Source organism: Macaca mulatta, chromosome 19 (assembly GCF_049350105.2).
Source record: "Macaca mulatta isolate MMU2019108-1 chromosome 19, T2T-MMU8v2.0, whole genome shotgun sequence".
NCBI lineage: Eukaryota > Metazoa > Chordata > Mammalia > Primates > Cercopithecidae > Macaca > Macaca mulatta.
Window position 1 is genome coordinate 10,647,463 of NC_133424.1, and position 12,539 is coordinate 10,660,001.

The 12,539-nt window shown below is 50.6% G+C and overlaps 1 protein-coding gene across 2 annotated transcripts in view; it reads right to left on the reverse strand.

Annotated features, from left to right (window-relative positions):
- Positions 1–484, reverse strand: part of OLFM2 (olfactomedin 2) — an 85,313-nt gene extending 84,829 nt beyond the window's left edge. Inside the window, exon 1 of one of the 2 annotated variants that reach the window (XM_077976366.1) lies at positions 316–484. In XM_077976366.1, coding sequence (XP_077832492.1) covers positions 316–378 — 63 coding nt within the window. In that variant the 5' untranslated portion in view covers positions 379–484. 2 annotated transcript variants of the gene reach the window in all.
- Between the last annotated feature and the right edge of the window lie 12,055 nt (positions 485–12,539).

Consider the following 12,539-nt stretch of genomic DNA (forward strand, 5'->3'; position numbering starts at 1 on the left):
AAGTTTCCCTCCCAACCCCACTCAGCTCCCGCGAGATGGCGGGGTGGGGGCTCGAGGCCGTGGAGGGGTTGAGAACCCCAAAGATGCCACCCCCAAACCAGCCCAACCTGAGGCTGGATTTGAAGCCCCCCTTGTCCTCTCCCAAGCCAGAGAGTGCACGTCCCGGCCCCTCCCCCGCTGTGCGACCCCCGTCCCTCGCCGCCCTGCAGCTGGGGGGGCTTGTGGAGCCTCCCAACACCGTTTCTGCAAGAACCTTCCGTGCCCCCCTCCTCTCCCGGAGCCACCCGCGCCCGCACCTGCCCGCCGGGCCCCTACCTGTCCGGCCAGGCCTGAGCACAGCAGCAGCAGCAGCGGCGGCGGGACCGTGAGCGGCCACATGACGCGCCCCCAGCCCGGCGTCCCGACCCCCGCCCGCCCTAGCGGCGTCTCGGCGCGGGGACCGCCACCAGGCGCGACCCCGCCCGCCCGGCCGGGGCGACCCTGCGCCGCCGCCTCCCCCGCCTCGCCGGCGGCTGGGATTCCGCCCCACCCCCGCCCCCTCGCTTGCTCCGAGTCTTTGTTGCGGGCTCCGCCCCCCGCCCCGCCCCCAGCTCGTCTTCGGGCGCAGCTCGAGCAGGGTCGGGTGGGGGGGTGGGGGACGGGGAAGTGGGGGAGCCAGCACCAGCGAGGGGACCTGAGGACAGGACTTGGCAGCGCCCCCCAACCCCCAGGCCATTCCGGGAGCGGGTCGCGGAGGTGGGGGAGGGGTGCCCGTCACGTGTTTGTAAATTTCACCCTCCAGGGGACATTTCCCACTTTGCAGGTGGGAGGGGGATGAATGGTTGAGGGAGAGGAGTAGGAGGAAGGCCTGGTAGCAGAGAAGAGAAATGATGAATGCTCCCTCCCTAAAAACTCAAGAGTCAACAGGGAAACTGAGGCAGAGTCTGAAATTGGAAGTTGGAGGAGGGGTCAGTGCCAGGACAAGACGGGTGGGGCATAGATGGAGACGGGGAATAAGAGGGAAAAAATTGGGGTTGGGGGGGACAGGAGACCGAGAAACAGGCAAGAGGCCAATGGAAATGGCCACGTGGGTGAGCCTGGCCTCCAAAAGGGGCGTCTCGTTTTCACTCTCCCCGGGCGCCCCATTTCCCCACCAGTCCTCCCGCTGGAAGCCTCCCCGCCTCCGCCACACCTGGAAGAGTTTCTCCTCGCTCCTGTTTCAATAGCCCAAGATGAAAGACCACATCCCCCGAGAGAATCAAAATATTAACACCGCCTCCACGCGAAGCCATTTGCATATGAAGGGCGTCCTTGTCTAGCCTCTCTTTCGGGAGGCTTTCCAGCCTTTCTCTGCCTCTCACTCCTCCAAAAGTGTTCCTAGGCCGGGCGCGGTGGCTCACGCCTGTAATCCCAGCACTTTGGGAGGCTGAAGAGGGCGGATCATATGAGGTCAGGAGTTCAAGACCAGCCTGGCCAACATGGCAAAACCCCATCTCAACTAAAAAATACAAAAATTAACCGGGCGTGGTGGTGCATGCCTGGAATCCCAGCTACTCGGGAGGCTGAGACAGGAGAATCGCTTGAACCCACGAGGCAGAGGTTGCAGTGAGGGAGATCGTGCCATTGCACTCCAGCCTGGGCAACAGGAGGAAAACTCGTCTAAAAAAAAAAAAAAAGTGTCCCTAGTCGTCTTCCCTCCCCACCCCTCCAGGGATTTAGATGTATGTAGGGAGAGGTGGAGGAGGAGGGCGGGTAAGTAAGTCAGATTAGAAAGAAATTGGGCATAAAATATGGGAGGCTAGGAAGCCTGGCATTTTTGTGACCCTGATACTGATGGGCTAGGAGAGATCTCCCCAGACGCTGGTGGGGCATCCAGGCTCTTAACACTGTTGCAGGAATGAATTCAAGGAGGAATCATAAAATAATGAAAAGTTCAGAGATTTTTTGTTAAAGGAAAAGTTCACACTTGAGAAAAGGGAGTGGGTGTACTCAAGAGAGAATAATGGGCAAGGTGGTTTGGGACTGCTACCTTTATGTGTCTCTTTTTTTTTTTTTTTTTTTTTTGGTACAAAGTCTCACTGTGTCACCCAGGCTGGAGTGCAGTGGTGTGATCTTGGCTCACTGCAACCTCCGCCTCCCGGGTTCAAGTGATTCTCCTGCCTCAGCCTCCTGAATAGCTGGGACTACAGGTGTGCGCCATCGCAGCTGGCTAATTTTTTGTATTTTTAGTAGAAACGGGGCTTCACCATATTGGCCAGGCTGGTCTCAAACTCCTGACCTCATGATCCACCCGCCTTGGCCTCCCAAAGTGCTGAGATTACAGGCGTGAGCCACCACACCCGGCTACTATGTGTCTGTTTAACCGAGGGATGGAATATTCTTGAAAACTGGAAAAAGGTGGACTGTGGTGCCACCCATTTTTACACCAAATTTGAGTGTCCCTAGAACTGTCACAGGAGCTGGTGGGTGGGTAATTTTAGTATTTTAATGAGTGCAAAATGAGATCCCAGGTGAAACCTAGGTAGAACCCAACACCATGTTGGGTCCAGTAGGTCTTAGCCAGCTTGGTCCACACCCTGGTTTTCAGGGTATTATCAGTCCATAGCCTCTAGTCATGTGAAGCAGCTGCCTGTGACCACCATGTATCATTCCTATCTCAACCTTACTGGGGATAAAACATGTTAATGATGGATTTGTCAAGTTAATGAGAAAGAGCTTGGTGACCCACAGACCTGGGTTCAACCCTGGTGCTGCTACTTCTTGGCCATGTGACCTTAGGGAAAAAGCTTTCCATCTATTAGAAGACCTGTTTTTTGCAGAGTTATTGGGAGACATCTGTGACTCTAAGCAAAGAGAGCACCTAGCTAGCGCTCACTCTCTGCACACATTTCAACAACCAACCATGCACTGGGTTGAGGACACTCGTCATGGGATGTGGACACAAAATAGAGTCTGAGCCTAGGAAGACATCCCATTTATTCTTCTCTCTCTCTCTCTCTCTCTCTCTCTTTTTTTTTTTTTTTTTTTGAGATGGATTCTCACTCTGTCACACCCAGGCTGGAGTGAAGTGGCTCGATCTCAGCTTGCAACCTCTGCCTTCTGGGTTCAAGGGATTCTCCCGCCTCGGCCTTCCAAGTAGCTGGGATTACAGGTGCCTGCCACCACGCCCATCTAATTTTTCATATTTTTAGTAGAGATGGGGTTTCACCATATTGGCCAGGCTGGTCACGAACTCCCGACCTCAGGTGATCTGCCTGCCTCAGCCTTCCAAATTGCTGGGATAACAGGCGTGAGCCACCACATCCAGTGTATTCTATCTCCTTTTCCCAAATGGGAGACAGTCCTTTGTGGGCCCTTCAGGCCAAGCCTGCAGTTGGCATTGCATAAAAGGAGGACATTGGTTGGTAGGACCCACAAGCTCTTGGCCAAGAATGGGTCTCATGGTCAAGAGTCAGCACTCTTGACTCATGAATGCTGCATTTCAGAACCATGAACAGTGTCCTCCTTGGGCTTTGGTCACTGAGATGATCACAGTTACAACTAAGCTACAGCCTGTGTTGTATAGTTGGAATTTGGTCAATATGCACTTAGATCTGTTCCCCACTTTTCCCCTGCAACCCTCTGTATCAGGGCAATGGCTTCTGCAAATTATCTTTCTCAGGTTCTCTACAAACTACATTTCCCAGGCTTCCTTGCATCTGGTTAGGCTCAGCCAATGGGAGGTCTAGAGGGAGATTGGAAGGTGCCAAGAAAAGAGAAGCCAGAGAATTGCCCCCCTCCACTTTGAGTGTCTCTAGCCATGGCTGCTGTGCACCCTCTGTGGTCGCAGTCCCATCAGGTATTCCCCACCATGGTGGGGGTGGGGGCAGGTGACTGGCCAGGTGACTGCAGCTCCTGGATTCAGGTAACTACCACCTCCTTTTGTTGTTTCAGTCCTTGCAAAGATGATAGGTAGCAACTAGAGTTGATTCACCTTCTCCAGTTTGCTCTTAAAACCTACCTAATAGGGACAGGCGCGGTGGCTCATGCCTGTAATCCCAGTATTTTGGGAGGCCAAAGCAGGTGGATCACCTGAGGTCAGGTGTTTGAGACCAGCCTGCCCAACATGGTAAAACCCTGTCTCTACTAAAAATACAAAAAATTAGCCAGGCATGGTAGCGGGTGTCTGTAATCCCAGCTACTGAGGAGGCTGAGGTAGGAGAATCGCTTGAACCCAGGAGGTAGAGGTTGCAGTGAGCTGAGATCGCACCACTGCACTCCAGCCTGGGCAACAAGAGCAAAACTCCGTCTCAAAAAAGAAAACAAAACAAAACTTACCTATCGGCTGGGTGCCATGGCTAACACTTCTAATCCCAACACTTTGGGAGGCTGGGGCAGGTGGATTGTTCAGCCAAGGAGTTCAAGACCAGCCTGGCTAACATGGTGAAGCTGCATCTCTACCAAAAATACAAAAATGAGCCAGGCATGGTGGTGCACACCTGTAGTCTCAGCTACTCAGGAGGCTGAGGTGGGAGGATCACCTGAGCCTGGGAAGGTCGAGACTGCAGTGAGCTATGATTATTCCACTGCACTCCAGCCTGGGCAACAGAGTGAGACCCTGTCTCAGAAAAACCCCACAAAAACAAACAAACAAACAAACAGACCTACCTAATACCTCTGTGTATGGCTAATTAAAGTCCCCGTATTAAATTCTTTATATTGAATTTCCTGGGATGAGCTGTTGTTCTGACTGGACCTTAGCCAATGCATTCAATGCCATTGGTCATTGACTGGTATGGTTAGTGTCCCTCTGGGTGTCCTGATGGTGCTGTGGTTTGTCTCCTGTTGAACTGGGATCTGTGCTGCTGTCAACATCATGGTTCTGCCAGGGTCAGCATTGTGGTCAGCGTTGTGGTCACTCCTGGTCATTCTTGGTTGTGTTGTGGTCAGTGTGGTGATTAGTACTACAGTCAGTTTCCTGGTGACACTGTGCTCTGTCCTAGTGCTATGGTCCTTGACCTGAGCTCGCTTTGGATAGTGACCTGGCCGAGCTATGGTCAAAATTATGATTGAGTCATACTGCGGTCAAAGTCACACTCGGCATCCTGGTTGCACTGATACCAGTTTCAAGGTCAGCACTGGGGTTAATGTTAAGAAGAGTGCAGTGAGCCGGGCCCAGTGGCTCATGCCTGTAATGCCAGAACTTCGGGAGGCCGAGGTGGGCGAATCACCAGGTCAGGAGATCGAGACCATCCTGGCTAACACGGTGAAACCCCATCTCTATTAAAAATACAAAAAATTAGCCGGGCGTGGTGGGGGCACCTGTAGTCCCAGCCACTCAGGAGGCTGAGGCAGGAAAATGGCGTGAACCCGGGAGGCGGAGCTTGCAGTGAGCCAAGATCGTGCCACTGCACTCCAGCCTGGGCGACAGAGCGAGACGCTGTCAAACAAACAAACAAACAAAAACCATGCAGTATCTATGGTGTAGTGGCCATCATTGAAGAGACATCAGGATCCGCTTCTCAAGGATCTATTGTGGCAAAATGGATGAACTGGGGACTCAGGGTCTGGCACTGGGCACAGGTCATTCTCCATGACACGTAGGAAGCAGGGAGGCAGGGCGTTGGATCTTGCCATCTGACCATTGGGTTTTTCTAATTGGCACTTGGACAGTCATGGGTTCCTGTCACCCTCTCATGTTTCCAGCCAGAGAGGGACACAGCCCACATCTGTTTCCTCACACCCTGCACCACCCCCTTCATAGAGAAAATGATCATGAAGTGAATGCCTGTCAACACATGCCTTTGCTCTTGCTAATCCCTAAGTATATTATTTAGAGGTCCTTTGGTAGAAATTAGCAGAAACTGAACTTGAACTGGATTAAGAAAAAAAAATCTATTGGCTCATATAACTTAAACAAAAATGAGGGTAGTGGAATTCAGGCATGGCTGGATCCAGGGGTTCTGTTATCTCATCAGGATTCGGTCTCCATTCCTCATCTCTCATTTCTCATTCCATGCTGTCTTCTGGGAAGGATTCACTGTTAGCCAAGAGATGACAAAGATGGTTTCCAGAAGCTTCTTTCTTCCAAGCTCAGCAGCATCAGCAAAAAGAGAGCTTGCAAAATAATATCTCTTATTATGCATCCCAAGTTGTGTGCCCATCCTGAACCAATTATGTGTTCAGAGGAATTCATTATTTGGCTTGGCTTGGTCTGGCTCATAGATCACTCCCACAGAGCCAGAGAGTGCAGTTAGCCTTATTCAACCTACATTGGATAGGAAATGGGAGGTAGAGGGGGATATAGAATGTTGACCACTAAAAGAGAGAAAGGATACTGTACAAGCAAAACAAAATATATGGTGGGGGGGGGGTTCTTGGCACCGTTTCAACCCTCTAGTATACATTCCTTATTATAGAACCTGCAAAGCGAAAATATTTCCAGACTCCCTTGCAGCTAAATTTCTGTATGCCAATTAGGTTTCATCCATTAGAAGCATGAGAAGTGGGTGGTGGAAGAAGGTAGAATTAATCTTTCTGTTATGCTGGTAGAGGCAGCTGCTAAGCACAATTGGAAGACACTGGATTTTCCTGCAGGAATGTTCCTATTTCCAACTGTCAGAACCACCCGTTTTTGTTAAGAGTCCATTGCAGTAACAATGATGACTGCCTACATATCTCTAAATTGCAACTTTGCTGGTGTTTTCACTGTTTTGTTGTTCCTGTTGCCATTGTTGTTGTTGTTGTTGTTTTTGAGATAGAGTCTCACTGTGTTACCAAGGCTGGAGTGAAGTGATGGGATCTTGGCTCACTGCAACCTCCACCTCCCAGACTCAAGCAATCCTTCCACCTCCATCCATCCCAGTAAGTGGGACTATAGTTGCATACCACCACACCTTGCCAAGTTTCTGTATTTTCTGTAGAGATGGAGTCTCTCCATTTGCCTAGGCTTGTCTCAAACTCCTGGGCTCAAGGGATCCACCCACATTGGCCTCCCAAAGTGCTAGGATTACAGGTGTGAGTCACCACACCCGGCCATGTTGTTCCTTTTTATGGCTCAATAATATTCCATTGTGTGGCTATCCCACATTTTGTTCATTAATTATGGTGATGTAGTCTTAAAGTCAAAAATCCCCACCTTCCTGCTAATAATAGAGGTGGAAGCTCCTGCACGGGTGAGTTGGGAGGTGACGGTTTTTGTTTTTTTGTTTTTGTTTTTGTTTTTTTTTTAAGATGGAGCGTCGCTCTGTTGCCCAGGCTGGAGTGCGAGTGCAGTGGTACAATCTCTGCTCAACGCAACCTCAACCTCCTGGATTCAAGCAATTCTGCTTCAGCCTCCAGAGTAACTGGGATTACAGGTGCGTGCCATCACGCCCAGCTAGTTTTTTGTATTTTTAGTAGAGACGGGGTTTCACTATGTTGGCCAGGCTGGTCTTGAACTCCTGACCTCAAGTCATCTGCCTGCCTTGGCCTCCCAAAGGGATAGGATTACAGGCGTGAGCCATTGCACCTGGCCGGGAGGTGGTGTTTTGTAGCAAGTCGTTCTATCGGCTTTCCCTCAATCACTATTCTCCAGCCTTAGTTCTGTAAGCACCAAGTTCCCTGGTTTCAGTTCTCATTTCCTACAACTAAATGTGATTGATATGTGCTTGGAAGGTTCATTCCCTTTATCTTCCTGAAGAGAACCTCATAATTCACAAAGCCCTAATACTTCAAGCTATTCATGACCTACCTACTCAGTACTCCCTCCTGGACTATGCTGGAAACATCTCTTTAACAGGACCTTCCTGAGTCACTGAGCTCCAGTGAAGCACTCAACACTGGGATACATCCTCTGCATACACTAATTCCTTGAGTTCTTACAACAACCCTATAGGGTAGGCACTATCATCCCCCATTTAAAAATGCAGGGCAGGTGCAGCGGCTCATACCTGTAATCCCAGCACTTTGGGAGGCGGAGGAGTGCAGATCACTTGAGTCCAGGAGTTTGAGACCAGCCTGGCAACATGGCAAAACCCCATCTCTACAACAAATACAAAAAGTAGCCAGGCATGGTGGCTTGTGCCTGTAGTACCAGCTACCTGGGAGGCTGAGGGGGGAAGATTGTTTGAGCCCAGGAGATTGAGGCTGCAGTGAGCTGCGATTACACCACTGCACTCCAGCCTGGGTGACAGAGCAAGACCCTGTCTCTAGTAAATAAATAAATGAAAAGTTTGAGGCTCAGAGAAGTTAAGTAATTTGCCTGAGGTCACTCAGCTATAAAGGGCAGACAGGCCGGGCGCGGTGGCTCAAGCCTGTAATCCCAGCACTTTGGGAGGCCGAGACGGGCGGATCACGAGGTCAGGAGATCGAGACCATCCTGGCTAACACGGTGAAACCCCGTCTCTATTAAGAAATACAAAAAAAAAACTAGCCGGGCGAGGTGGCGGGCGCCTGTAGTCCCAGCTACTCGGGAGGCTGAGGCCGGAGAATGGCGTGAACCCGGGAGGCGGAGCTTGCAGTGAGCTGAGATCCGGCCACTGCACTCCAGCCTGGGTGACAGAGCGAGACTCCGTCTCAAAAAAAAAAAAAAAAAAAAAAAAAAAGGGCAGACACAGGATTCAGACTCAGTTCCATCTGACTCAAAGCCAACCTACTGGCTGGGTGCAGTGGCTTGCACCTGTATTCCCAGCACTTTAGGAGGCCAAGGTGGGAGGATTGCTTGAGCCCAGGAGTTCTAGGCTACAGTGACCTGTGATGGTGCCACGGTACTCCAGCCTGGGTGATAGAGTAAGACCTTGTCTCTTTCTTTTTTTCAAAAGAAGAAAAAAAGGAAGTAGTTGGGGTCTCACCCAGGTAATTATTTTAATTAACGACAGCCCATCTCTACTAAAAATAAAAAGTTATATGAGCATACCTGTAGTCTCACCTACTTTGAAGGTTGAAGCAGGAGGATTGCTCGAGCCTGAGAGGTTGAGGCTGTAATGAGCTGATTACACCACTGTACTCCAGCCTGGGCAACAGAGCAAGACCTTGTCTCAAAAACGAAAGAAAGAAAGAAAGGGGCCGGGCACTGTGGTTCACAACTGTAATCCCAGCACTTTGGGAGGCCGAGGTGGGTGGATTACTTGAGGTCAGAAGTTTGAGACTAGCCAGGCCAACATGGTGAAACCCCGTCTCTACTAAAAATACAAAAATTAGCCGGGCATAGTGGTGCATGCCTATAATCTCAGCTACTCGGGAGGCTGAGGCAGGAGAATTGCTTGAACCTGAGAGGTGGAGGTTGCAGTAAGCTGAGATCACTGCACTCCAGCCTGGGTGGCAGAACAAGATGAGAGAAAGAAAGAAAGAAAGAAAAAGAGAGAGAGAGGAAAGAAAGAGAGAGAGAGAGAGAAAGGAAGGAAGGAAGGAAGGAAGGAAGGAAGGAAGGAAAGAAAGAAAGAAAGAAAGAAAGAAAGAAAGAAAGAAAGAAAGAAAGAAAGAAAGAAAGAAAGAAAGAAAAGAAAGAAAGAGAAAAGAAAGAAGAGGCCGGGTGCGATGGCTCAAGCCTGTAATCCCAGCACTTTGGGAGGCCGAGGCGGGTGGATCATGAGGTCAGAAGATCGAGACCATCCTGGCTAACACGGTGAAACCCCATCTCTACTAAAAATACAAAAAACTAGCCGGGCGAGGTGGCGGGCGCCTGTAGTCCCAGCTACTCGGGAGGCTGAGGCAGAAGAATGGCGTAAACCCGGGAGGCGGAGCTTGCAGTGAGCTGAGATCTGGCCACTGCACTCCAGCCTGGGCGACAGAGAGAGACTCTGTCTCAAAAAAAAAAAAAAAAAAAAAAAAAAGAAAGAAAGAAGAAAGAAGGAGAGAAAGAAAGAGGAAGGAATGAAGGGAGGGAGGGAAAGAAGGAAGGAAGGAAGGAAGGAAAGAAGGAAGGAAGGAAGGAAGGAAGGAGAGAGGAAGGAAGGCAGGCAAGGAAGGAGAGAGAGAGAGAGAGAAAGAAAATACACACATACACACACAACTCCACAAAACCCACAATTCAGACACACAGCTCACACACAGGTCTCCAGCATAGACATGTTTATACATCCATTTACTCAATCACCCACAATACAATCACACAACACAGGCAGACAGTTCACATGCCAACACACTCTTGCACAGACACGCAAACAGAAGCACGAAATTTGTACAGAGCACGCTCACAGTGTCTGATCCATAACTCAGACACGGAGTCACGCCCACAAAGGCACAGTAGAGGCAGAGTTCACACACAAACAGACCCGTCAGGACCCACGACACAGCCCTCTGACACGCGGACGCCAGGCCAGGGCAGCGTGGGAATGAGGCTGCAAGGAGGGAGTGAAGTGGAGGGGATGACTCAGGAGGCCTCTCTGGGGGAGGAGGAGGAGGGAAGGAGGGAGGAGGGCAGGCATCCAGCGCATGTGGTTCCTATTAGGGGCCTGGGAATTGAGGCATGAGCTGGCGGGACAAGGAGACCCAGGAACGCTTCCCAGCCCTACCAAAGCAGGAAGGAGTAAGGCCCTGATCTGAGGCTCTGCGGCCGGAACTTGGCTCAGAACCGCAGCTGTTCCTAAAGCAGAGTGGTCTGCCCCAAGCCAGGCCCAGCGGGGGACTCATTTCAATCCCTGCGATAGTCCTGGAGAAGGTTTCTTTTTCTTTCTTTTTTTTTTTTTTTCTGAGACAGAGTTTTGCTCTTGTTGCCCAGGCTGGAGTGCAGTGGTGCAATCTCAGCTCGCTGCAACCTCCTCCTCCAGGGTTCAAGCGATTCTCCTGCCTCTGCCTCCCGAGTAGCTGGGATTACAGGCTCCTGCCACCAGGCCTGGCTAATTTTTGTATTTTTAGTAGAGACAGGGTTTCACCATGTTGGTCAGGCTAGTCTCGAACTCCTGACCTCAGGTGATATGCCCGCCTTGGCCTCTCAAAATGCTAGGATTACAGGCATGAGCCACCCTGCCCGGCCTCCTGGCAAGGGTTTCTTTCTCTTTCTTTCTTTCTCTTTCTTTCTTTCTTTCTTTCTTTCTTTCTTTCTTTCTTTCTTTCTTTCTTTCTTTCTTTCTTTCTTTCTTTCTTTCTTCCTTTCCTTTCTTTCCTTCCTTCCTTCCTTCCTTCCTCTCTCCCTCCCTCCCTCTTTCTTTCCTTTTTCTTCCTTCCTTCCTACCTTTTCTTTTCTTTTCTTTTTTGAGATGGAGTCTTACTCTGTCGCCCAGGCTGGAGTGCAGTGGCGAAATCTCGGCACACTGCAACCTCTGCCTCCTGGGTTCAAGCGATTCTCCTGCCTCGGCCTCCTGAGTAGCTGGGATTACAGGCATGCACCACCACGCCTGGCTAATTTTTATATTTTTAATAGAGACAGGGTTTCTCCACGTTGGCCAGGCTAGTCTCAAACTCCTGACTTCAATTGATCTGCCCACCTCAGGCCTCCCAAAGTACTGGGATTACAGCCACCAAGCCCGGCCCCTTTCTTTCTTTTTCTGAGACGGGGTCTCACTCTGTCACCCAGGCTGGAGTGCGGTAGCACAATCACAGCTCATTGTAGCCTCAACCTCCCCAGGCTCAGGTGATCCTTCTACCTCAGCCTTCCAAGTGGCTGGTACTACAAGTGCGCACCAACACCATGCCCAGCTAATTTTTGTATTTTTTTTGTAGAGATGGGGTTTTACCATGTTGCCCAGGCTGGTCTGGTCTTGAACTCCTGGGCTCAAGTGATCAACTTGCCTTGGCCTCCTAAAGGGTTGGGATTACAGGTATGAGTCACCAGGCCTGGTCTTTTTTTTTTTGGGGGGGGGGACAGAATCTTGCTCTGTCACCCAGGCTGGAGTGCAGTGGTGCGATCATGGCTCACTGCAGCCTCGACCTCCTGGCCTCAGGCAATCATCCTTGGAAGGATTTCACAGGGGAGGAAAGTGACATTCAGAAAGGTGAAGCAACTTGCCTGAGGTCACACAGCAAGGAGGCGGAGGAGCTAGGATTCAAGCCCATGTCTCTGTGCAGCCTCCTTTCCCATCTTGTAGTAGAGGCCTGGACCCCTCCATTTAAGCTGCAAGGAGAGATGAAGCACTGATGCCTGGCCCAGGCTGCACTGGATTTGCGGCTCTGAAAAAGCCAGCTGTGGCCAGGTATGGTGGCTCTTGCATGTGATCCCAGCATTTTGGGAGGCCAAGGCATATGGATCACTTGAGGCCAGGAGTGTTAGACGAGCCTGACCAACATGACGAAACCCTATCTTTACTAAAAATACAAAAAAAGTTAGTCGAGCTTGGTGGTGTGTGCCTGTAGTCCCAGCTACTCGGGAGACTGGGGCAGGAGAATCACTTGAATCCAGGGACAGAGGTTGCAGTGAGCCGAGATCATGCCACTGCACTCCAGCCTGGGGAGCAGAGTGAGACTCTGGGTTGAGTCCAGGAGTTCCAAACCAGCCTGGGCAACAGGGCAAGACTGCCTTTCTGTAAAATAATAATAATAATAATAATAATAATAATAATAATAATAATAAAACTAGCTGGGCATGGTGATTTGCGCCTTCTACTTGGGAGGATGAGGTGGGAGAATCACTTGAGCCCAGGAGTTGAAGGCTGCAGTGAGCTATG